This window comes from Plutella xylostella, chromosome 15, assembly GCF_932276165.1.
Source record: "Plutella xylostella chromosome 15, ilPluXylo3.1, whole genome shotgun sequence".
Classification (NCBI taxonomy): domain Eukaryota; kingdom Metazoa; phylum Arthropoda; class Insecta; order Lepidoptera; family Plutellidae; genus Plutella; species Plutella xylostella.
This window is the reverse complement of record NC_063995.1, coordinates 10494107-10521980: the sequence shown is the minus strand read 5'-3', so window position 1 is coordinate 10521980 and position 27874 is coordinate 10494107. Positions and strand designations below refer to the sequence as shown.

The 27874-nt window shown below is 42.2% G+C and overlaps 1 protein-coding gene across 1 annotated transcript; it reads left to right on the top strand.

Annotated features, from left to right (window-relative positions):
* Positions 1-637: 637 nt before the first annotated feature.
* LOC105397530 (DNA topoisomerase 2-binding protein 1) lies at positions 638-27354 on the top strand. The gene is given in 28 exon segments (XM_048626015.1): positions 638-891; positions 1085-1236; positions 1706-1838; positions 2153-2260; positions 2581-2840; positions 3034-3153; positions 3899-3954; positions 4160-4257; positions 4341-4457; positions 4755-4982; positions 5358-5538; positions 6479-6601; positions 6882-6940; positions 7514-7636; positions 8465-8622; positions 8895-8986; positions 14166-14273; positions 14566-14748; positions 15080-15199; positions 15564-15707; positions 16095-16249; positions 16544-16648; positions 16843-16903; positions 17143-17313; positions 21824-21960; positions 22526-22726; positions 23027-23250; positions 27140-27354. Coding segments are annotated over 28 exon segments (3900 nt in total). The 5' UTR covers positions 638-801; the 3' UTR covers positions 27333-27354.
* The last annotated feature ends 520 nt before the right edge of the window (positions 27355-27874 follow it).

Genomic DNA, 27874 nt, shown 5'->3' with positions numbered 1-27874 from the left:
ATGAAAATCGTATACATTTGTTTATATAAAATGAAAAACGTGGTGAATATTTCCATATACAGTCTAAATAAAATTCAAAATATACATAATTATTCAGTCATTCTTTTTAATGTGTATTCAGAATGAAAATTTGAAACGCAGTATAAAACAAATGACATGTCAATAATTGCCTCTATAAAAAACAAACTACTATTTTGGTAGATAAAATTATGCTCTTAATTTTATGAGCCCTCAGAAGTACCACAAAATAAAAAGATAGACATGACAAATTGTGAAAAAGAGGCGCTTAGCTACACTAAGCCTGACGAAAACGATATGCTTATACAGGATCTGCACCCTTTTCTCGTTCGCTAATCGTTTATTCAATTTATTATACCTAATGTACCTACATAACATAAAAGTATTTTATACCAGTCAATTTTTTTGTGAACAATGAACCTCCCTATGTGTATCTATACGTACTTACTGAAACTAAGTTTCTTTTTTAAATCGTCAGTTCGTGGTGAGAAAAATAAATACTAACATTATGACTGTCTGTGGTTCCTATCTCGATTAAAATGTGATTAAAATGTTTTAGTGTTGTTCTATGGGTCATGGTGGATTGTGTGCGCCAAGTTATGAGTAGGTTGCAATTTTTGTATTTGGGTATAAAAATACTGTCAAACGATGGCAACATTTCATTTTCGGTTTTGGAGGGTTTTTGTAAACAACCGTCGAGGTTATTTTATTTTTGAAAAATGTTGAGTCTCCTAAAACCAGGACCCTATTAATATTTGGTTTGAATTTAAATACCCTATAACCATGGCTGAAGATATAAAAGTATCTTTTGTTATTCGCAAAGACTGTCGAGACACAAATGACTGCTCGGAAGATATGCAACTTGCATTCGTGGTAAGTGCAACTCTTGAAACTCAAAATATACTTCTGGAAAAAATATGTTATCAATATCCTCACACGCAAAAGGAAATACTATCAAATATCATTAAACATAAGTACCTACTTAAATATATTTTCACATTATAACTTCATAACATATGTGGAGTATTACTATTCCTCTTATCTAAAACTTTATTTTTCTTCCAAGACATGCGAAGGTCACCGTGGAGGAGGTCTGCAGCCTCGTTGGGTGAAGGAGACCGAGCTCACTGACCTGGATAAATTGACCAAAAGAGATGTTTTTGTCCTTAACGAGTTTGCCGGTGAATTTTTTGAAAAACTCAAGGCTACCAAATGTTTGTAAGTATCAAAGCTTCAGATAGCAAATCTGATTAGAGCTCTCTCTTGAGCTTTTAGATTATCTGAGTCTAATTTCTTTCTTTCTTTCTATAATATAGACTATGTTTAGGTGAGGATTTCCACTATTGTCTACCTTGGATGTGATATGATGATTCTCAATTCCATAAGATAAATTCTCTGTCTCTTTAAGCTTGTGATATTGTCATTAGACTCAAGTCTTTTACTTATGCTCTAGGTATACTCAATTAATACATTTTGAAATGTCTTTGTTTTGTTAAGCTGTGTACAGACCAGCCCAACAAATGTCTAACGATGGATATTTATCATACATAATACAGGGCAAATTGCAGCAACAAGGTCAACAAAAAGTTGGTGTTCGTTTGGCCCGTCTGTATGAAGAAAATAATAACAATTTATTAGTATAATTATAACAATATTAGGTTGTATAAGTGTTTGCTTATATTTTTAGACTAGTGGGTCCCCGCTGCCTGTCCTGTTGCCTGACAGAAGGCACCCCCATCCCGTCGGGCCCGGAGCCGGTGTTCACCGTGGCTATGAGAGGCCTAGTTGTCTCTGCCAGTGGAATGACTAAACAGCAGAAGGTATGGGCTTATTACTTTAAAACATAATTATATCTTCACTCAATGTAAGATGAGTATTAGATATTTTTAGCCTGTTAAACTAATCGCAAGTCATCCTTTCCATACCCACACACCACACCCACACAAATACTGGTATACAGGAAATGAAGATATGTATGTACAAGTCTGTAAGTATACTGGAGTGTGTGTGTGACAAAATTTGCACAAGTTTCCCAACATTCTGTCACACACACTGGTATACTTGGTATACTGTACAAGTATGTTATTTTCAACACATTGAAGTTACTAATTGGAATAACATTTAATTTTTTCAGGAGAGCATAAAAAGGAAAGTGCAATGGATGGGAGGCATATACTCCAATGCCCTGACTGATGAGACCACACATCTGGTGTCGGATTCTGTGCTATCTGATAAGTATATTGTAAGTACTCAATTTTCATTACTTTTTCAATGAAGTTAGACATAGAAATTACAGTCCATGATTAAGATCAGCCAACTGGGTTCTACAATTAGTATACCTCTACAGAACATTGAGAATTAAATGGGAAGGATGCCTATACTAATACAGGCCAATATTAACTCTACCATGCCCACCAAACATATGAAATCTGACCATTTCATAATATGCAGTAGTTACCACCCTTACTGGAAGGTAACACCAGTCTACTACCAGTTACTATCATACTATCACTGCTATTATATAATGTACCTAACTCCACCAGCATTACAATTTCGTTACAGAAATCGGTAGAAAAAGGAATACCAGTTATGAGTGAGGCGTGGATAGAAGCGGTATGGCAAGCGTCACTGCAGTTAAACGTCAACGGATCATCACCAGACTTCGTGAAACACAAACTACCACCATTCACCAACCTGCAAGTGACCACGTCCGGTATATCAAAGAAGGACAAACAGATGATCATGAAGTTGGTGAACGAAGGAGGTGGAACATTCAGTGGAGCGTTTCAGAGTGAGACTACTGATGTTGTGATTTTGACGAAGTTAGTAATTTTTGTCTCATATTCTTTTTTTGCTTTGCACAATTAAAGTAAAGATTCAAAGATATAAATAAGTAAAGATTCACTTTTTACCAGGCCTGATAATCTAGTGTAATCAGACTGCCCTGGTCATAGCAACTATTTATGATACAAGTGTAACTGTTTCATAAAACTAAACTCGTTCCCCTGTATCCAGAGAAGGCGTCGGCAGTGAGAAATACAAAGCTGCACTAGAATACGGCAAGGCGTGCGCGCTGCCCGCCTGGGTCAAGGACTCCGCTAGCAAAGGAGTTGCGCTGCCGCTTGCTAAGTACAGGTATGTAATGTTTACGTTTTATTTTATTTATTTTTTATTTTAGTTTTTATTGAAAATCCAACAGCGTTACATTATATAAATTAATGGTAAGTACAGACAAAAAACAGAAAGGCTAATAACAGGATTCACTGTAAGATTACTATAGTAAATTCTATATCGAGATCGGGACAGATCACAAAAAAGGCTTAAAAAACTTAAGTATATAAGTAAGATAACTACTAATCACTAACTTATCAATTAGATAACTTAAATATATAATGCAACTAAATATGCTAAACTAAATAGGTCTAACTAACCGCATAATGATGTGAGTATAGTACTTACTTATTGTAATTAAAGTTAAAATTGAAATTAAAATCTTGTTTGCAAGGCAATAAAACCACCATTCATCAAGTAAAATTGATTTGCTTCTCAGAGTAGTGTTTGTGGAAGAAGTATAGGGTAACAACTAGGAATTTGCGTTTAAATACCTACATACATAATGCGCATTGCTCACGACTATATTCCAAGTAGGTAGCGGGTGGTCAGAGGTGACTTGTACAAACCACCAGCCATTAATACGATTGTATATATTTAAAAAAAAACTATAGATCAGTATCAGAATCTAGTAGTATCTGTAACAGAATTTCTACATAAAATATATCACCAGCTCACTTTATTATAATAACCACTGTAATAAGTTTTGTGACCTGATCTTGCTTTTCTCCATGTATTTCCACTATAATAAGCATCAATCTATCCTCAGAGTGGTCGGTGCGTCGACTTCCTCGCCTCTGGCTGAGCACCGCCTGCCTGATATGAGTAAGTACCTACTTTCTAAAGTACTTAGGTATTACTGGCACAAGATTCTATAAACAACAGATTCTGTAAGTTGTTGTTATGCATACCATTAATTGCCATATATGGCATATTTTAATTGTATTTCTAATTTGGCAAAAAGGTATTTCAAACTTGAGGATACATGTAAGTATATTGTTTTGACTACGTTGTATTTTTATTATTTTAGGTCTCAACTTTTCAAGAATAACAAACCTACGACCTCCAAGCAACTTTGTAGATGAGACAAGATCAGCAGACATTTCTACCCTTTCTGGACGAATGAAGGTAACATATTGAATTCTTTATTTGGATCTTAACTTCTAGCTATTACACATGAAACGTTTCAAACATGTACTTTGTATTTGCAGCTTTCACAAGACACAAGAAAGTCTTCAGATGCTGTGGACAAAGATATACAGACTGCTTTTGAAAATTTCGACATGAGTTTGATCAAGAAGGCCGGACCTATCTTTGACGGATTTTGTGTGAGTATGAGTGTAATCAAATTGTCGATATTATACCCACAAAAGTATGGATTATTACTTCCCAAACCTTTAACCCCTTATTATGCCCCTGTATGATCTTCAGCAAGATATAGACTGAAACCCCCTCTGTTATAACATGAATCTTCATACAAAACTGGTGACATAATAATGACTTCCTACTAATTCTAAGACCGAGGACCGAGGCGCTCCTTATGTTATGTCCAGCAGTGGATGATTTTTGGCTGATCATGATTAATTCTAAGGGCATAAACAATAACTTTCCTCACCCCCCCACAGATCTGGGTAACCGGCCCTGAAGGCGGCTGGCGGGAGCGCGCCAACGCCTGCGTGTCGCGCGGGGGTGGCGTCCGCTACTCCGCGCCGCACTCGCGCGTCACTCACATAGTTAGTGGAAGCGGGGCGGCGGCGGCGGCGGCGGCGAAGGAACTGCCGACTGTGCCGGTGGTGTCGGCGCTTTGGTTGTTGAGGAGCATTGAGGCGGGGAAGGCTGTTGATGAGGCACAGGTGGGATTCTAAATTGTGGACTCTAATTTGAAGTTTCTATTACTGCCCGTTTCTTTAAAAGTTTGTCCTATGGTGCGATGTGAGGCGATGATTCAAAGCTATTCATCCGCTTTATAATTCTTTCATGATTAAAAATATGTACTTACGAGTACCTATACATACATGCGTACATTTTGGTCAACTCAAGGCCACCTATATTCTGCATTGCGTAAGTATATGTAATGTCTATAAATATCCATTACGTGCCCGACAGGGTCCATAAAGTTCCTAATTTAATGTATTGAACACCTGTAAAACTTATGGACGCAATAAATGATTGAGTATGGAGTACGTACGCCCTAAAAGTACATAACCCCTAACTCAACTGCATTCCAGTACCTGCTAGACCTCGCCCCCAGCAGCCCAATACCCTCCCGTGCACGGGCCGAGCCCGCGTCCCCTATGAGCGCGCGCACGCTACAGCTGTTGCGCCGCGCGCCGCCGCCGCCGCCGCCTGTCTTCCAACCTGTGGTGAACCAGGAGCCAGAGGATGAGGCGCTACAGGTGTATTTGAGCCGTGAGTGTGTGTAGTAGCCAGTTATACATTCTGGTTCCTCCTAGACCCCGCCCGTTCCAACCCGCTGTGAACCAGGAGCTGGAGGAGGATGAAGCACTGCAGGTGTACTTGAGCCGTGAGTTTGTGTGTGTCATACATTAGTAGTACAGTAGTTCCTCCTAGACCGCAGCCGCTGGTGTTCCAACCTGTAGTGAACCAGGAGCCGGAGGATGAGGCGCTACAGGTTTACTTGAGTCGTGAGTGTCATTATAGGTACATTCTAGTTCCTACTAGAGCAGCTATACTCATCCTGCCTTTATCAGAGGCCCGCGTGCCATGAGAGATAATAGGGAATATGCATCTGTTTTTTTTATATTATATTCGATAGTTTACATCGCTTTATAATAGTAAAAAAAAAACAAAGAAATATTGCTTGTGGCCCGCGAAACCATGACTTAAACATTTTTGTGGCCTTTAAAAAAAAAGGTTGAGTACCAGGGTCCTAGAGCCTCCTAGAGCGTCCCCTATGAGCGCCGCCGCCCGTGTTCCAACCTGCGGTTAACCAGGAGCCGGAGGATGAGGCGTTGCAGGTGTATTTGAGCCGTGAGTGTGTGTGTTAGTTAGCCATGTATTAGTAAAAATATGTAGAAAAATTCTAATAAAATAGTACAAAAAGGCGGCGGCCTTATTGCTTAAAATGATGACAATCAGACAATCTATTTGTTTCTAAATTCAGAACTTGGACATGATCGGGTTGCACGGCATCTTTATCGACGTAGATAATCACATCGCCATTTGTCCACAGATTGGTGAAAGGCGTATTAAACGACGCCAATAAAGTTATATCGTGTCTCTTAGACTATGACAAGACCATGTATACCATGGCCTTTGTGCCTATTACCTTCCAAAATCACTCCCAAACACATCCCCAATCCCGTACACCACAAACTTCACTTCACAGAAGCGGCGGCCGAGCCAGCGCGCGACAAGACCCCCGAGCCGCCCGCGATGACGTCACGACAGGAACCTGACGTCACTGACGATGTCGACGAGCCCACGGACGAAGTCGAACAGATATTTAAAGGTTGGTAAATGTATATTAGGAGTAGCGAGAGTGAAGAAGAAGAAAAAAGTTTATAGAAAGGACCAATATAATACGTGGTCACAACTTGTAGTTTTTCACACATCAGAAAATATGAGTTTTACACGAAACCACAACACAGTCTTATTGAAGATTTCACCTAGATCTACATTTTGAGTCAGAATCTTTGATTGAATTGAATCTTTGAATTTAAGATTTCGATTGTTGAAAGCCTATGGTTGAATGTTACAAAAGTAATTATAGCCTGTCTTTAATTTCACAGGTATGAAAATAGAAGTGCATGGACTCGAAGAGGAAGCCATTTGTGAAATAGGTGCTGAGGTATGTAAATATTTATTATTTTTGGATAATATCATCCAAAGAGGATGTGAGGTGAGGTGAGGAGGTCGGATCGATCGGATACCACTGTTAGAATCATCACGACAATATTTTCGCGTTTTCGACAACAAAAGGACAGACCAAAAAGTTGCAGAATGAGCCACTTTTACAACATTATAGTTATAATTATCATTCAGTACCCATAACTAGTAGAACTACCTCCCTATTACATTAACCCGTCAGCTGTGCCGTCTGCGGCGGCACACTTCCCAGTAGAATCACTGTACTATTTCCTTAACCCGCATGTACAGTCAGCTGCATAAGTAGCTATACACTTTTGTAACTTGTCGATCTGAAACCGCCTATCAATTCATTGAAACATTGACGGTTCGTCAGTTTGACAAGCTACAGAAGTGTATAACGACTTATGTAGCTGACCGTGACCTATCAGCGGCGGCACGTCATAGAATCACATAAACACCTCACAATTTGCTTAACCCCTCAGGTGTCAGCGGCAGGCGGCGGTGGCACGTTATAGAATTACACAACTACCTAACAATTTCTTTAACCCCTCAGGTGTCAGCGGCAGGCGGCTGCCTGGTGGCGGCGGGCGCGGGCGGCTCGCACGCGCTGGTGCCGCTCGACTTCGCCGCGGCCGAGCTGCCCAGCGCCGTAGAGCCCGTCACCGTGTTCTGGATCGTGAGTACTTGACGGAGACACTAACTGTACAGCATGGAAGTAGGAAAAGGCGGAAGGGATATGTCGCTAACTAAAAACTGAGGCACCCTAAGTAAGTCACTTTCAGTTACGACGAGCCCAATACACACTTATTTGCCACGCGCCAATCACGTCGCACCTACGCACCCACACACTCTTATGTCGCCGCCATTGTGTTGCCTCAGTGTTTTAGAAGGCGAGATTCCTTCCGTCAACGTGAACAAGTCACAGTGTTCTGGATGGTGAGTATATGTTGAGACTTTAACCCGTCAGGTGTCGGCGGCGAGCGGCTGCTGTGTTCTGGATCGTGAGTATACTTCCATTCAAAAGGCCTAGCACGCGGCGTGAGAGACCCACGCCAAGACGGGACGAAAGTTTTGCGTCGCGCTCACTCACGTACATTGCATGGCTTCGAGCATAGAACTATATACAGTTCTGTGGCTTCGCTTCGTGACTGACTAGTGCTAGGCCTTCAGGAAACACACTCGAAATAGAGGCACAAGCACAATGTTAGACAATAATAGCAGCTCTTGGAAAGAATACAGTTACGATGCTTTGGATGAAATATGGTAGGTAGATAAATGTCATCATCAAAGTATTAAACGAAAATCTAGCATTAATTATAGGCTTAGCTGGATCTAAATATGTCACTTTTCTACTTGGTAACTGGAGATGTTAATATCACAGTGAAAGATTTGCATCCAGTTCTGATTAGCGTTAGGTGCTCAAACTCTCTTTATTTCTCCCTCAGAAACGATTAATATCCTAACAAAAACTCACTTCTAATATCCTCATGTATTCCCCCCACAGAAAGACTGCCTATCCCAACAAGAGCTGGTCCCCATCCAGTACTACCACCGGCCCGTGGTGGCGGCGCCCTCGCTCGGCGGCGTCGTGGCCAGCCTCAGCACCTACAGCGGCGTGGAGCGCGCCTTCCTCGACGAGCTGGCCAGGCTGCTGGGGGCCACGTGAGTACTGTACTCATAGAGTATAGCAACAAGAGCTGGTCCCCATCCAGTACTACCAGCCCGTGCTTGTGGTGGAGTATAGCAACCGCAGATAAAGAACCAGTATTGATGAAAATGGCGCATGCACACTCACGGCTGTTACATTAGTAACCATGGTCCAAAATGGCAGTCATTAGCGCATGTTACATTTATGAAGGAATGATCACAAAGGGTTTCGTTGCGCGACCGTATCGCAGTAATAATAAATTAATAATATTTTTTTCTTTCAACAGAACTCAACTACGGTTCTGTCGGCGTACCACGGCGAATGCCCTGGCGTCCACACATCTGATTTGTCCGACGCCCTCTGGCGATAAATATCAAGGTAAGCAACTATTATCTCCTGTGTTACGCTATCTATTTGAATACAATCCATAAAACGTGACTTTATATGTTATTCCATGTTTTGTATTGTACAATTTCCTGACTTTTTGTTGTTGTCAGTGTGTCAAATAAGTGTATCATTATCATTACCAAAACCTCCTCACTCTCCCTCCTTTTGCCATACAAGTGGATATCATAATAGAATACCATAAGATAAGTTGACGCCTATATTTCTGTATTTTTTTGCGGCAATAAATAGACGCATTTTTCCTGAAATAAAAATGACATATTATGTATCTAGCCTATCTGAAACCTAGTTAAACATTGTGAGATATGGCGTTTCGACTTTCTCCGTGTTCGGCATCATAAGGGTCACAGTGACAGTTAAATAAAGTCCATTTTTCTCTCCACCTTTAATTTGCGAGGTGCGGGTGCCTATATAAATAGAGTGAGTCGCCCGCGCGCCTCAGTTGTAATATCACCATGCAGAAATGACTAGGTTTCAGATAGGCTAGATACATAATATGTCATTTTTATTTCAGGAAAAATGCGTCTATTATGTAGTCTGAGCCTATCTGAAACCTAGTTAAACATTGTGAGATGTGTTTATTATCGCATGGTGGAGAGAAAACCAACTGTGACCCATAAGCTACTGATGAGTATATCAGTAGATAAATATTTGAATCTATAAATTTATAATGCATAGATTTCTAGGTAATAGATATACTAAAAAGAAAGGTATAAGTATACATAAGACTTAAGTACTTCCTTATTATTCCTGACTTGTCAGAAAGTTATGGAAGGTATGTACCTATACATATAGGTAGGTATTTATACATATGGATACACACAGTGCCTCTTCGAAAGCAATACTAATAAGTAATTATTGATCAAAATCTTGTTATTGTCAAGGCAATATTTTTAACATACACTAGCCGAATGGATGGAACCAGTGAAATACTTTGCAACAATATTTAAAAGCTGTAAAATGTAGAATATCGATCCAGGCCGCTGGGGCTCAGATCAGCACATGCTGACTAGGGTATGTAATTCTGGACTGACCTCAGAAATGCAGCAGCCGACCCTGGAGCCTCGAGGACCTGCTCAGTCAGCCATGTACGACGACACGGCCTGCAACACCTGGCGCGGCATCTAGTCCTTGGAACGAGGAGTGGTGCTTGAAGGGAAGATAATTTTACTAAATATCTCAGCCTCATCAGCTACTGGAAAAGATTAGATGAAGGCTGTGACACTGGCGGATAACTAAGTATTCAGTTTTTCAAAACATGATGCAGGTCACTATATTCATATTCTAGATTGACAAGTAACACACAGTCTAATTTTGTATTCTAACTAACTCGGCGGTTAACGAGTTCCTGTGCAGTCCTACTAGGAAGGAAAGTTATTTTATAAGCCTTTGCACCGATTTTGTGGGCTACTATCATTCTGTATCATCATGTGTGAATATTATGAGCTCTGGCAGCATTCCTTGGTAGATGACATCAATTAATAAAGATTGATTAACACAACAATAACAATTGTAATAGTTGATAAATGAAACCCGGCTAACATGTCTTAGCTGGGTAAGTAAATGATCAGTCATGCCACCAGGATAAGTAAAATGTTCAGTACTTCATATGAAAAACATTAACAAGGTCACCTTTAGGTATGTTCGTCAACACTAAGGGCAGGTCTCGGCCAAAACCTTAAGGCTTCGCCTTGTTGCAACTTCAAAGGTACGTAGGTAGGTACCTACTTACATTGTTGTAGGTTCGATTTTAAAACCATTAAGTCAACCTAGATAAAACAAAATAGCTCGATTAAATAAAGATGGTACGTAAAGATGTTAGTTGTACCTGATCAGACCTGATGCAACGACAGCCAACATAGACTCTCTAATCTGTGGAAGCAACAATCACGGTGGCGGGAACATGGACAGTTGGACGAGCCACCTCGAGCCTGAGAACTGACAGTTCGCCAACAGCAGATAGCTTGCGGCTATCTATAGGTAAACTTAGGTAGTTAGCTATACCCAAGAAAAAGTCCTTGGACATCGATATGACAGTGGAACGGCGAATAACTGTGACACTCTTTAAAACAAAAAGGCTTGTTGTTGTCCAGCTAAGGAAGGTTATCTACTTCAGCGACCTGGTATTGCATTCTGAAAGAACTGCGAAGAGTTAATATTATAACTAATAATTATAACTTATTTAGAAAGTTTTCAGCAAACTCTAATAAATCAAGCAGCTACCATGTCACCGCTGCCCGGTTATAACTCTGTACTAGCTTAGTAGATATATATACCAGTTTTAGCCTTCAGCTAGAGGCCAGAGAGCTCCTAAATGAGATGCGAGTACGAGCATGACACAAGTAATTTTTAACTTGGTAACTAGTTACGTAACTAACTGAAAGATCCATAAAACAGTTGAGGATTACTCAAAATGGAATTGTGAAAACGTCTGCATCTTAACCAGTCAGTCTAAGTAGTTTCAGCAGATACAGTGTTGAAAAATAGTTATGAAACGTTTGCGCCAGAATCGAATTAAAAATACATTTTCATTAGAGAAGCCGTTTAGGCATGAATAGGTACTTTCACCCTTTGGATTGTGCTCCAAATGGTGACCTTCGAAATTCATAGAAATTTAATGACGACTGCCATTGTTTATTATCTAGCCCCGTACATTGAGTAGGGCTGCGGCTACACGTGATGTGATACACAGTACACAGTAGGTATATGCATGTTCCCAGAATAGTGGAAGTTATAATTTTACCAAAAGGTAGTCGTCTCGTGCAAGAGCACCGTTACTCGATTTATTCGATACACAACTAGTAGACAGCTGCTGCGTAGGAGGTTCACGCATTTTTCAACAAAGAGCTCGGATACACACTCACAATTCACTGGGACATAAGGAAGACAGCTAATATGGTGCCACTCAGAAACCGCGATGACACTCTGATCATGATCACCCGACAGTAGGATCATAATAAATTCGGTAACTTGTGAAGCGGTATGGTATAGCAACAGCGACTTTCACGAAATCAGGAATTAGCTCAGTGCTTTTAGGTTGAACACTCGCCGGTGGGATTCACTTTGCTCACAGCCGAGAAAAGAAAAGACTCAAAGCTGGAATCTGCCGATGTGTCATGACACTTAAGATAGTGTCTGGGGGGTCACTTTATATGACGAAAAACGAACTTTCAGTGCACTGCGGCGCGAGCCGCTCTATCTGTTTGTATGTATTAAACGTGCCGATTGCACGACAGCTCTCGTTCGTTCGTTTCTCATCAGTATAGAGTAACGCTCCTGTACTTACCGTGCGTCACCATTCCCATGAGCAGTCCAATGATCTTAAGGCAGTTTAGAACAAAAGCTGCATTAGACAGTTTCTTCAGCAGAGACATCGAAAATAAAAAATTGATTGCACAACTATCCCCAGGAGCAGTCTACAGGTCACTTTGGGCAGTTCAGAAGAAAGCTGCTTTAATAGAATACCCTACCTCAGCGGAGGCATCAAATTGAAGTGCTATAACACTTTTAGAAGCGGTGCACGTTACCCGATTTGTCGTCATCCATGCCGATGCGGCTACGGCGACTGCAGGTGGTTACTCAGGCTTCCTTGGTGTGCCCTTGTATGGCTAACATGACCAACCTTGGCAGTAAACAGTGAATAGCGCACGTTACTCGATACCTTCTAAATAAGTCACTCATAATGATGGCTGATGATGATGATGACCGTGCTAGCAATAGTGCAGGCGGTTCCGCTGAGCATAAAATCTCTTCCCAGACAGGGGGCGTTTGGATCTGGCAACCAGAACAGGAGTGCCAGGTGTGCGCAGCGATGCAGGTGGGACAACACAGCCGCCAGGGCAGGAGTGCATGGCTGGGTCTATGCAGCGATGCAGGTAGCAAAAACCGGTGGCCAGGAACAGGACCGGGTGTACGCTGCGATGCAGGTGGCACAAAACGGTGGCCAGGGCCAGGACCGGGTGTACAGCCGCCAGGGCAGGAGTGCATGGCTGGGTCTATGCAGCGTTGCAGATACCACAAACCGGTGGCCAAGGCCAGGACCGGGTGTACGCTGCGATGCAGGTGGCACGAGACGGCGGCCAGCGCAGGAGCACAGGGCCGGGTGTATGCTGCGATGCAGGTGGCACGAACCGGTGGCCAGGGCAGGAGCGCAGGGCCGGGTGTACGCTGCGATGCAGGTGCCACAAGACGGCGGCCAGCGCAGGAGCACAGGGCCGGGTGCAGGTTACACGAAACTTCAATTTCACCGAATCGGCCTGCCTACCCTCAGCGGGTAGGTACCGGCGGATCACATTACTCGCCGCACATGCCACAATGTCCCAACATACTGAAACTCGGAGCCACGTGCTTCCTGTAAAAAATCCTATGACGGTCCTGGAAAGCTCCTGTTTGTAAAGCCTTACATAAGCTATAATCAAGTGCATTATTGTAATAGCTAAGTTTTTATCAACTGTTTTCTAAAATATTAGAAATTGAGGGTAGAAAAATATATTTTTATTATTTTTTTTTTTCCTGTATAAAATTAACATATGCTTTACTTAAAGCGGTAATTAATGTAAGTATCTAGCTCAAGCGCCACTAGTAGGACCGGAATATGTGATCAATCATCACCACGACTATTGAATCGGACCCTACTGCGTGGGATAAAAACCCCAAGCGCCGGAGCATTATGACCAGTGGCTGAGCTTTTAAAAGCAGTAAATAATAGCATTTTACTCACGGCTTATCAACTCAAACCTTCGTTGCGAAATCCTCAGCAATGGCTGCGTGCGCTGCAGCCGGCAGGCCCCGCGCCGCCTGGTCCGCATCACGCTACAGCTCCGGGCAGCGAGGACTCCGCAAATTCAATATTATATTTTTCCCCGTCGGAGCGAAGCCGACGAGAACCGTGGCTACATTGAGCCATTTTGCCGAAGTGTTCACTTCAAAAATCAAAAACCAACTGAGGCGCGCGGGCGACTCACTCTATTTATATAGGCACCCGCACCTCGCAAATTAAAGGTGGAGAGAAAAATGGACTTTATTTAACTGTCACTGTGACCCTTATGATGCCGAACACGGAGAAAGTCGAAACGCCATATCTCACAATGTTTAACTAGGTTTCAGATAGGCTCAGACTACATAATACTAGTTTATTTGTATATGTGTTTAGGTGCAGTAAAGTGGGGATTACCCGCCGTCACTGCGCAGTGGCTGCTAGACTGCGCCGAGAAAGGAGAAAGAGTTCCAGAAGGGCCGTATCTATTGCCAGGCACCAAAGGTAATAATAAATATGATTCACTTGTTATTTTAGTTATTTGATGGTGGGTGAGTTATATATTGTGGTCTTTCGGTGGGTGTAGTAATTTTAATAAATTTCCGTCTAAGGTTTTCGCTTCCAGACTATGATATATAATAATCCACATAAACAAAACAAATATTACATTATTGTACAAAACGTACAGCATATTATGGGTCAATTTGAATTATGCTTTAAACGTTGTAATTCATTCAGAGACCTTAATCAATTATTATTTAAACCAAAGTATGAATCCATATATTTCTTTTCCCAGCGCCACAACCGCCACCTCCCGAGCAGGCAGCCCCGCCCCAATCTCCGCCTAAGTCACCGGTACAGGCTGACCAACTGAACAAGGAGAACGCGATGTTGCCGCCAGCAGAGGGCGCCACTGTGCCGCGCAGGAACTCCATGCCGAGTCGAGATAACACGCCGAAGGGGAAGCCTGGACATGGCGGTAAATTGTTGTTTTTATGAAATTCTTGGTAAGGTATATCGTAGTCAATTTCATTGTTAATTTACTTCTTTTTTCGTATACATCGTAATCAGCTAATAAAATTGACTACTGATGGACAAAGGCCTTTCCCAAGGACGGCCATAACACTCTATTCTCATCCAACTTTTGCTCACATGCCTTAAGATTACTAAAGGATATGACATCGTTACTGTGTATTTTATTTCTAGTCATTTATAGTCTAGATTAAGATTGCTTAGGTGAAATAAGCGCTAGATTTAGTCCACATTACATGACTGAATATGTTGACAATAATTAAATTATTAATTTCCAGACGACAACGACATGTCGCCGGCGTCGCGCTACATCGCGATGGCGCGGCAGGGCCTGCTCGGCTGCGACTCGCAGGAGACGCCCAAGCGAGTCGGGGAACTGAGGGATGATGCTAAACAAGGTTAGTGGTTTTGTACCTAATGTTATGCGTAGCGTCAAAATAACTAGCATACCAAATAGTCACAAAGGCCCAAAAAAATATTATGAAGAGTGTGTGGCGTGTGGTCAGTGAAGTGACTCCGATTACTATGTTAAATGTTTGTGTTGTGTGTTATCTCGAATCCGTTTCCAAATCGGGAAGATTATGCCACAACAACCCAGTCTTGAAAGTGGTCCAAGTCCTGCAATGGACTACGGGCACTGTTTTTGTTTGGCCTTCAAATTCATTTTTGCCACACCCTTTGTCTCACTTAATCTTATCAGGACTAACATGATACTCCGTCGGCTCTAAATCTGCCTTTTTCTCTAAACCCCACTCTCAACAGACGGCGACGTCAGAACCCCACCACTAGACGACGCATTATCCACGCCCAACCTGCGCTGCCTGAGTCCGACCACGCGGCGGCGGCTGCAGGCGGTGAAGCGAGGCGAGATGCCGTCAGACCCCATCAGGACACCCACTGATCCCTGTGAGTTATATTAACAACTAATGATGACGTCACAACCTGCGCTGTTCCTTGAAGGATCTCTGATGAGAAATAGCGACTGACGTCAATCTGTCTGGCCAATCCTTTTACCACGATGATCATCCTTGGTCTAGCTTTTATCACAAGTTATTGGATGATATTACATCTAGCTGCCATTGTTTATCACATACAATATCGACTTGTATGGACAAGGACGTCTCGATTACAAAATTGGCATAATATGTATTGCATACAGCAGCTGTTACTGGTGAAAATCAAACTTCCTTAATCATCATCATTTTCAGCCCGTATCTGCCCACTGCCTCTTCCCTAACTTCCTTAATATTATTATTTATTATGTCCCTTTAACCCTTTCCCTTGCACTTGCAGTCGAGAAAAACCGCACCGAAACACCGGACAGTGCGTTCGGCGCGGCGCTGCGGCCCGGCTCCGGCCGCCTGTCGCCCGACGCACGGAAGAGACTGTGGCAGTTCGTGCAGGAACTGCCGGGGAAGGAGCCGCAGACTGAGAAGCAGAAACAGACCGTAAGCACAGGATCACAGTATAGCAATAAGTAGTAAGACTATAATATCCCCAAATTACGCTTAACAAGGTTTCTATAAGACCGCCCATAAATATTAAGTACTTTTACTATTTACCCGCACATAAAAATATTTGTGCTAAAGGTTGCTTATCACGCTCTCCTGATCAGCACCGCTGCGCTGCTGTGCATACCTACTATTTTATTGATCGCTTGACGTTAAAGTTTTTTCTCTATTGTTATAATAGACCCATTATAAATTACTGTTAAATTAATCTTCATTCAATATTATTTTCAGCCTCTATCAGAGATAAGGAACAGATTCCTGGCGCAGTTCAACGGAGACGCGCCAACACCGCCTTCTGACTCGCACTCCGTCGCGCCGAGGAAGCTACATCTACAGGTATACAAATTGAGAGTTAGCTGTAAGACAATAAGTGCCAATTTAGTCTGGTGTAGAGTAATTAATCCTTATCTCTTCAATTTAGTAATTATATGTTTTTGATAATAAAACTAATAATTTTGTTGTATATGGCATACCTTATACAAAACATTATTATTTGTGATCGATCATAACAATTTTATTCATTGTTTCAGGACCAAGAAGACACACCGCCTCACAAGATGGCCAAATTTTCTATGGACCAGGTAAGAATCAGCATATTTTATATCGGTATAGTGAAATGGCCTCCCGAAAAGTGACCAGTATATCTCTCAAATAATATGATCAATTATTTTTTGCCAAAAGCAATGTCTTCTAAGAATAACTATAACTATACTTCCAGAGCCCCGGCACAGCCACAACCAACCGACACTCCAACCACGAAATACCCAAACCCACCATCCCAACACCAACAACACCAAAACCCACCCCACTACCAAACAACTCAACAACAGACGCAAGCAAGCTATCCACAATAGACGCGACCAAGGCGTCTACTCCGGAAGCGAAGCTCGGTGCCTCAGTGGACTTGCAACTGCAGAGGTTGAGCGCGGCGCTGAGCGCGCGGGGGTCGACCCCCGTGCAGAGGCATAAGCGGACCAGGGATTCGTTGAAGCCGCTGCCAGGTATGGGGTTTTGTGGCTATTGGCATGGTAATGTGTAAAAGAGTGTAAGTTTGAGTGAGTCGGGTGCATGGAAGGCACATCAAATGGCATATCAACGGCATCTTATTGTATACATTCGGTGCATCCTGTGCAAAGCGACTGACATCTAATCTTACTGGCTAATTCTTCCACCGCGCACCGTGGTCAAAAACGCTAGACTAACTGCTCTAGTGTTTATCACAGACACATAAAATGAAAATAAAAGAAATTATCTTAGTATAAATTATAGATTTTTAATCCAGTGAGATATAGTAATCCCATCAAAAACATAAGAGCCAAGTTCAATATAATAATATATGTTTAATAATAATAATAATTGCTTGTAGGGGTCTTGACCGGCATCCGCGATTGCTCTGAGAGCCTTGGTGTACCTCTCCATCCTCAGCACCTCATGCCATGTTGCCCCCTTGTTGCTACGTCACTGTTATGTGCTAGCGACTGTTTTGGGGGGCCCATTTAATGTGTGTGCGAGTCACCCCCTGCCTTTTTATCCGTATGTGAAACATATAGGTCCAGGCAGGGGCCATAGTCCTTCCATAGTCCCAGTTACCCAGTCCATTTAGCACCCCATTCCATAACCCTGTATTATTTTTCTCCATATCCTACAATAGTCCTGCACTAACCGGGGATTTTCCTTGGGTTTACTTCTATAGTCTGCACAGGGAAAATCGTCGGTTGGTGTCACATTTCATATAGATTAATGTTGTCAAACGGGCCTCTACATGTTGGCTTCGGCCCCATGCACGCCTTCCAAATGTCCGGGACCCCATGGTCCCGAGATGGTAAAGACATAATAATAATAATATTATGATAAATGCCTTGGTTGTTGACTTCAACGACAAAAGAAGTGAGATCTAAATTTTGCCAAGTTCAATGGTCAGCCCTGAAATTTATTTATAAGTAACAGTACAACATATTATCATATATTATCTTCTTATAACATAAAACAATGTATTGTAGCCCAAGGTCTGATTTGGCATTTATCATAATATTGAACTTGGCTCTTATTTTACATTTATGTTTTTGATGGGATATCATTACTTTTTGTAGGTAAGTACCTAGGTACATATGCTCGTAACGCCGTAGGTCCTTTTAAAGGACAAATTTAAAAACACGTAAAAAATAACTAAAAGTAGACTAACATGAGTACATAGTACATTGTATAATATTCTATTATAGTAGTTTATTTTCCCTATGTTATGTTATACTCTATTGCAATGATTTCCAAAGGTTAGTACTAGTAATTTAATATACCTAATAATAATAATAAGTCTGTTGGTGTCACATCACATTTCATATAGATTAATGTTGTCAAACGGGCCTCTACATGTTGGCTTCGGTCCCATGCACGCCTTCCAAATGCCCGGGACCCCATGGTCCAGAGACTGTAACGACACAACATAATAACAATAATCAACATAATAATTAAATCTCTATCAGTATAGGTAATGTTATATCGTGGTCAAAAAACACAACCATACCGCGATGTAGAAAGTTTTACAGCAGCGCCATCTAGTGAGAATCACAGTAAAACAAGTTTAAGAGTTTTGGTCTATAGGTGAGTCAGTCAATGATAAAAATGAGGTTTTTTGGACATTAGTATCTAAATAACCGTTTGAGATACGTTTATGAAATTTAGAACACATATGTATCTCGCAAGTCTCAATACATGAGCCAAATTTCATACGTTTATATTAAATAGTTTTTGATTTGACGACCGAATGGCGTAGTGGTTAGTGACCCTGACTACTGAGCCGAAGGTCCCGGGTTCGATTCCCGGCTGGGGCAGATATTTGTTTAAACACAGATATTTGTTCTCGGGTCTTGGATGTGCCCGTAAAATGGCAATAGGCCCGCCCCCTATTACATTGGGACTAACATAACACTCTGGCGAAAAGTAGGTGCAGCAATGCACCTCTGCCTACCCCGCAAGGGAGTACATTAGTACAAGGCGTGAGTGTGTGTGTGTTGTTTTTGATTTATGAAGGGGTCAAAAGTAAGGTTTAAGGTTTAAGGTTTAAGGTACTTTATTTCTCATAAGAACATTATAAAAAACGTTCACTCAAAATGAGAACTTAAAATTCTAAATACTTATTGTTACTTACAGTCCAACTACAAAGTCGTGAAAACGGAAGTGGATCCTAACTAATCGTTTAAGATCGTATTTCGATCATCTATCATATTTTATTTTTAAAATGTATGTGAAAGTAAGTAAATAACTGATGATCATAAAAAGTCTTAGCAAAATCGCACTCTTTGATATCAGGACTTTATAGTTTGACTGTAGTAAATTATACTTATTACTAAAAAACGCGACCAATGGATTCCTCACAGGCTGACGGAATCATGCCGATATACAATGCAACTTCAGATAATTAAAACATCGTAATAATCTATTCAAAGTAATGAAGCCACAAATTTCGGTAAGTAGGTAGGTACTATCTACTATTTATAGTTAAGCTAAAACTAGTAGTATATAAGTACTTATATACATATGTTAGTATACAATAATATAAAAAGGTAGAATTTTTAAAGTTGTTATAATAGGCCAATGGTTGTGGGTAGTTTGTTTTAAAACTACTTATTTTGCTCGTTAAATACTTGGTCTTAAGGGCTATTATTAAGTAAGCAAAGATCCGACTGCTGGCTAAGTTCGTGAAGTATATTTGTGATCTGCTCCGTGTAGTGATTTTTTATGGCACATTTTAGGATAGTATATGTTGGGATAGGAGATAATTTTTATTTGGCTGATTATGATGATGAAGATGATTAAAAATACGTATTGTTCATGTTTTTTTTTTTTTTTTTAATTATTTATGTTGGTTTTGTTATTATTATTTACCCATATGAGTAGTATTATTTTCCTTGTTTTTTCCTTGTAAATTAAGTAGGTAGGTATATCGTATTAATATGTTATTACTATTTTTTCTATTACTATTTAATTATTGTTTTAATTTGTGTTATAATATGTTGTTTCAATAGCTTCTTGAAAATAGGTAAAGACTTGGATTCTTTAATTATTTTGGGTAGTTTATTGTACATCTGCGCTCCCTGAAAGACCAGACTTTTTGTCCCGTAGTTTGTTCGGGTTTTGATTAGGGTTAACAAGTTTGCACTTCTTGTGTTATACTTATGTTGTCGTTTTTTTAAGGTTAAGTTTGAATGAATACTTTTGTTTAAGATTTTATATATTAATACACATGTTTTAAATGTAAATATTTGATTAATGTGCATAAGCTTAGTTTCATTGTAGATTTTTGAGGTTGATTCTAAATAATCGTAGTGAAATAGGACTTTTATGATTTTATTTTGTGCTATTTGTATTTGTTTCAGGTATGTTTTGCATGCTGAGCCCCATATTTCTATCAAATATTCAAGGTGCGGTTTGACTAGGGAATTGTAAATTGTGTACCTTACTTGTTTAGGCAGACATCCGACTATTCCACGCATAGCACCCATGAGTGAAATAAGTTTTTTCCTAATCTTATCGATGTGTGTTTTCCAAGTTAATTTGGAGTCGAGTATTAAGCCAAGGTATTTTTCCTCATTGGATTTGTGAATAATTTCACCATTAATTTTTAAATCGTCATGTTCCTGAATTTTTTTGTTTTTAGCTGAAAAGATTATGTAACAGGTTTTTGAGGCGTTAATAGTAAGCAGGTTGTATTGAAACCACATATTAAGTTTGTCTAAGTCTTCCTGAGCCTGAGTTATTAATTGTTGGATGCTGTGGCCAAAGTAGAATAAGCATGTGTCGTCTGCGTATAGGGCGATCTTACCATGTAATCCTATTGTGTTTATATTATTTACGTATATCAGGAATAACAAGGGTCCCAGTATGCCCAGTAGCTCGAAATGGTTCGTGTAATATTGCACACGGTGCGGCTCGCCAGTTCTGTTTCTCGAACTTGGCTTGACACGCTACCGCGTGTCTAGATGAAAATAACTTTAACGGACGTTAGCATACTTCGTGGTGTACTGTTTGTTTTGGGTTATTTTTTTCTGTGGCCTCAAGGAAAAAAAATAATGGCCTTATTTGAAGGCGTATTTTTTTGTAAGAACGATCGAGTTGTTCATGAAAAGACATTATGTGATGGATTTATTTACTCTGCCCCATTACACAGTAAACTGCAAAAACATTAACTACAAATTAACTTTCATCCCTCTAGGCCCAGAATCCGAGGCGGCTCCGGAATCGCAACCCAACACAGTGGGCTGGGACGACAGAACGCCCGCGGAGCTACCGACCGAGGCCCCCGCCACGCTGCCCAAGCGATTCATGCTGTCTTCTAACGTTGACGTGAGTATTCTTTGAGATTCTAGTCAACATAGCATGAGGCCTATGACGCTTGATTGACTGACGCTTATGTGACGCGTGGTGAATGAAGTTCATTTTCGAACGAACAAATGACATAAAATGTATGAATTTGACAGCTGTCATAGGGCTCATGCTATATTTTACAAAGTAGAGGTCCAGAGTCCGAAGCGGCTCCGGAATCGCAGCCCAACACAGTGGGCTGGGACGACTGAACGCCCGCGGAGCTACCGGCCGCGGCCGAGGCCCCCGCCACGCAGATCAGGCGGTTCATGCTGTCTTCTAATGTTGATGTGAGTATTCACTGAGATTATAGTCAACATAGCATGAGTCCTATGACGCTTGATTGACTGACGCGTATGTGACGCGTGGTGAATGAAGTTCGTTTTCGAACGAACAAATGACAGATAAAATGTATGCATTTGACAGCTGTCGTAGGGCTCATGCTATATTTTACAAAGTAAAGGTCCAGAGTCCGAGGCGGCTCCGGAATCTCAGCCGAACACAGTGGGCTGAGACGACAGAACACCAGCGGAACTGCCCGCGGAGGCCCCCGCCACGCTGATCAAGCGATTCATGTTGTCTTCTAATGTTGACGTGAGTAGGATTGTAGGCGGTTTTCATCAGTAAAATTTGGTTGCCTCTAGCCTCAAACACATGGGGAGCTTCAATACGAGTCTTCTCATCGAGACAATGGAGCAATCAACACAATAAAATTTAACAAAGGTTGCTTCAGAATCACTCTGATTGCCATGTTGTGGTACATTAACTCATCCTTTTATTGTTACTTGCTGCCTTAAATTAACCAGTAAAATTTAACAAGTTTCTCCAAACCTCAACCCAACCTTCTCTCCTCAGAACCGCGAAGACCTGATGTCGATGATCATCCACCTCGGCGGGGAAGTCTCCGACGGCTCAGAGCTCGACCCTTCAGCCACCCACCTGCTGTGCGCCGCGCCGGCACGGTCAGAGAAGATGTTGGGCTCTATAGCACATGGGAAGTGGGTGTTGCACCCGGCCTATGTGGCTAGGAGTCGCGCTAACGGGGCGTTTTTGAATGTGAGTTATTGTATAGGTATACTATAGCAAATAGCATGCTCTATTGTATTATAAAACTCTGAGAAGACTTCAGGGTCACGGAAAATGGGTCTTTCACTCTATAGGCATACCTATAATTTCATCACAAGCAAAGCACATTACGTTAGTAATAGTTTTCAAAACTATACTTTAGTGTCTATTACACTCCTACATCCTTAAAACTTAAATTTAAATAACCATCCCCGCCGAGACCGCTTTTTATAGCCTAATTAAGTTACAACTTGTTTTATTATTTGTATCTATCTACTTATTTTCCAACAGGAAGAAGAGTACGAATGGGGCAACGACCTAGCCACCTGCCTACCCCCGCTAGGCACCAGCGAGCGCACTCTCGCCCGGGCGGCGCACCGCTGGCGGGTGGCGCGGGCGCAGCGGCGGCCCGGCGCCTTCAGCGGGGTTGTGGCGCTGCTGCACGTGCCGGCGGCAAGGCGGCGGCTGCTGGCGCGATTGCTGAGGGCTGGGGATGGAGAAGTCATCGAAGCTGAGTGAGTATTATTTAAAAAAAAATGAAAGGTGTGATAAGGTAGATACCTATAAATGGCAGGCTAAGCGCGATAAGAAACTGAATGCCGTAGAAACGTTTCTGCACGCAAGCTATAGATACCTTCGTAACATTCGCTCAAGCTGTAGTATGTCGCATCAAAAGACTCCGTAGGTAGCAGATATCTACTTCATAGCATCAGCGTAATCCGTAACAAGAAGCATTGTAATCAGCTACTCCGTAGCTAGTGAGCTCGCTGGCGGGTGGCGCGGGCGCAGCGGCGGCGCGGCGCGTTTAGCGGCGTGGCGGCGCTGCTGCACGTGCCGGCTGCAAGGCGGCGGCTGCTGGCGAGGTTGTTGAGAGCTGGGGATGGCGAAGTCATCGAAGCTGAGTGAGTATTATAAAAAAAACCGGCCAAGTGCGAGTCGGGCTCGCGCACAAAGGGTTCCGTAGCAGCAAAATTACAGTTAAATCAACCTATCTCAAAAACTATAAGAGATACTTTGATCAAACCAAAAATCGTTTAAAGAGTTAATTAGCATGCATCACCTCTATTTTTTTTAGAATTTTATACCCCGTAGTTATAAAAATAGAGGGGGGGGACATACTTTTTACGACTTTGAGAGCTGATATCTCAAAAACCGTTCACTTTAAGAAAAATGTTTTTTAGAAAACTTTATATCATTTTAAAAGACCTTTCCATTGATACCCCACACGGGTATGTACATCGAAAAAAAAAATTTCATCCCTCAGTTACATGTATGGGGGGCCCCACCCCCAATTCTTTTTTTTACTATTTAGTGTCATATTTTTGTAGCGGTTCATACAACACATATTCCCATCAAATTTCATCACTGTAGTACTTATAGTTTCCGAGTAAATCGGCTGTGACAGACGGACAGACGGACAGACGGACATGACGAAACTATAAGGGTTCCGTTTTTGCCATTTTGGCTACGGAACCCTAAAAAAACGATAGGTGTGATAAGGTAGATACCTATAGTAGTCCAGTCAATAAATGACTCAAAATGAGATGTAGAATGCGTGAGCAGGTAACTAAGCGATTACTTCAGAAACTTGTTCAGGGGGCTTAGGTTGTTAACATACCAAAAGTCCTGACTCCTAGGTGATGAGCGGGGGGGAGGAGGGGGGGATAAAGGTACGAAATTTTGGTTTTTAGCTCATATCTCGAAAACGGTGCATCGGAGAGAAATATTTTCTTCTAATGAAATGAAGTTCTTAAAATTATCTAAAACTTTTATATCATATGTTTTTTTTCTAATTCCTAACCGTTTTCGAGCTATTACCCTCGGAAAAAGTTAAAATTTACAAGAAAAATGTATTCATGTCAAAACATTCATAAACATTGCATCATATTGTCTAAACCTATTCATAAATGAAAAAAATTAATAGAAAAGAAGTTGTAGATTTTTAAATTCTCTTTTAGAATATATATACATATGCTGGTTAATGTCCAGCCCTCCTAAAGTTACAGCTATTTTACTCACACTTAAGCTTACTAATTCGGTGAGCTATGTCAGTTACTTTACCAAAATGCAAGTTTAAAATAGCTCTAACTATAGGCGGGTTGGACATTGACCAGCATATGTAATATATTCTAAAAGGGAATAAAAAAATCTACAACTTCTTTCCTCTTCATTTTTTTCTTTTATGAATAGGTTAAGACAATATGATGCAACGTTTATGAATTTTTTGACATGAATAAATTTTTCTTGTAAATTTCAACTTTTTCCGAGGATAATAACTCGAAAACGGTTAGGAATTAGAAAAAAACATATGATATAAAAGTTTTAGATAATTTTAAGAGCTCCATTTTATTAGTTTATAATATTTGTCTCCGATGCACCGTTTTTGAGATATAAGCAAAAAACCAAAAATTCGTACCTTTATCCCCCCCTCCTCCCCCCCGCTCATCACCTAGGAGTCAGGACTTTTGGTATGTTAACAAACTAAGCCCCCTGAACAAGTTTCTGAAGGAATCGCTTAGTTACCTGCTCACGCACTCTACACCTCATTCCTTGACTGGACTATAGGTGGAAGGCTAAGCGCGATAAGAATCAAAAATGGCAAAGCAACTTTTTAGCTATAGACAGTCGTTCGTAGCGTCCGCGCATGCCATAGTAAGTCGTATCAATAGACCCTATAGGTAGCAGAGATATAAGGAGCACCATAATCATACTACGTCTTAGCGATGTCCTAAGCCGTGTAGCATCAGCTCGTGGTAGCTAGTAAGCTCGCTGGCGGGTGGCGCGGGCGCAGCGGCAGCCTGGGGCCTTCAGCGGGGTTGTGGCGCTGCTGCACGTACCGGCGGCAAGGCGGCGGCTGCTGGCGAGATTATTGAGGGCTGGGGATGGCGAAGTCATCGAAGCTGAGTAAGTAATATTCAACTTTTTCAAAATACAGGAGCATAAAATAAAAATAACGAGCCGTAGCTATGATCTAGCATCTTAAGCCATAGATAGACCTTCGTAGCATTAGCTCAAGCTGTATTATATCGCATCAATAGACTCCGTAGGCAGCAGAGACGTCATGACGCGTCACAACATCTGCGCAATTGATGCGCAATGAAAGCAGTGTATTGGACTACGTCGTAGCTAGTAAGCCCGCTGGCGGGTGGCGCGGGCGCAGCGGCGGCGCGGCGCGTTTAGCGGCGTGGCGGCGCTGCTGCACGTGCCGGCGGCAAGGCGGCGGCTGCTGGCGAGGTTGCTGAGAGCTGGGGATGGAGAAGTGGTGGAGGCTGAGTGAGTTATTCAAGATTTTTTAAATACGGCCATAGATAGACCTTCGTAGCATCCGCGCAAGCCATAGTAAGTTGCATCAATAGACTCCATAGCTAGCCGTCATAGCATCTGCACAGTTAGAAGCATCATAATCACACTACGTCGTAGCTAGTAAGCTCGCTGGCGGGTGGCGCGGGCGCAGCGGCGGCGCGGCGCGTTTAGTGGCGTGGTGGCGCTGCTGCACGTGCCGGCGGCAAGGCGGCGGCTGCTGGCGAGGTTGCTGAGAGCTGGGGATGGCGAAGTGGTGGAGGTTGAGTGAGTATTGGAGGCTCAGATTTTTAAAATACGGCAGGTGTGATAGGGTAGATACCCACAGGTGGAATGAGAAGGCTAAGTGCGATACGAAACTGAATGCCGTAGAAACGTTTCTTCATCGCAAGCTATTGATACCCTCGTAGTATTCGCTCAAGCTGTAGTATGTTGCATCAATAGACTCGGGTAGCAGAGACTAAGCCATAGCATCTGCGCTATCAGTAGCAAGAAACATTACAATCTGACTACGTCTTAGCGGGGTCCTAAGCCGTGTAGCATCAGCTCGTGGTAGCTAGTAAGCTCGCTGGCGGGTGGCGCGGGCGCAGCGGCGGCGCGGCGCGTTTAGTGGCGTGGTGGCGCTGCTGCACGTGCCGGCGGCAAGGCGGCGGCTGCTGGCGAGGTTGTTGAGAGCTGGGGATGGCGAGGTGGTGGAGGCTGAGTGAGTATTAAATGAAAAAATTTGAGTTGTAGTAAGCTAGCTAGCTAGCAAAGCTAATAATCTAGCAAAAAGCTAAAAAAGCTAAGCTAGCAAAAGCTAATTCGTTGCAGAAGCCAGCATCCACTCGCTGTAGCCGGTTTATAAGTAGCATCGGACTATTGAGCTTCGTCGCGTCTTAGCCTCTGGGCGTAATAAGTCATTTGTGTAATACGTCGTAGCATACTGTTCCAGCCGGTATCTAGTTCAATCAAACCTCAGGACTACATCACACCTATGTAAGCCTATATTTTAACGATGTATCACTAAAATTACATTCTCATTTCTAGACTTTTCAACTTACATACTTATTCTTCTTACCTAATCACCATACCACTCCCAACCTAACCCCACCTCCCCCCCAGGCCGCCATACAACTGCGACGGCATCACCGTCTGCTTCGCGGACATCAAGCGCTACCCGCTGTCGGCTCGCGACGCCGCGTGGCTGCGCTCGCGCCGCGTCCCCGTCTGCGCACCAGTGGTACTGAGCACGTACCTGACTGATGATGCCAGGCCCAATGTCGAGGAGCTTTGTCTGCCCGAGTTTAGACCCTAGTAAGTGTAAGCACACGGACCTCCGACCACAAACGTAGCCACGAGAAGCTTTACACGTCTTAACGTCGTCTTAACTACATCACACCTACATGTGCGATAGCTATGTTTTAATTAGGTACATATGTATCACTAAAACTAGTTAAACAATTTTTCTTACCTAATCACCATACAATACCCCACTTTTCTCCCTGGGGCATCTCGTGGCTGCGCGCGAGCCGCGTCCCTGCCTGCGCGCCCGTCGTGCTTAGCACGTACTTGACTGATGATGCCAGGCCGAATGTCGAGGAGCTTTCACCGGTGTCAACCGTGTGCGGCGAGACCATATAAACTATAAGAAAATTACAGAAAGTATGCCAGTGGCGGTGTTTTGTGTTTATGGCCGGTGGCCCGTGTGTGGGATCCCTAAGGTGTTGTAAAGAGAAAGTTGGGGTGAGTTACGGAATGAATATTGAATGTTTAATTGGGTTAATTTGGTAGTGTTCTAAAATGATACTGTAAGGGAAGGAGTGATTCTGATGAATTTTGTTATAGGTAAATTTCTAT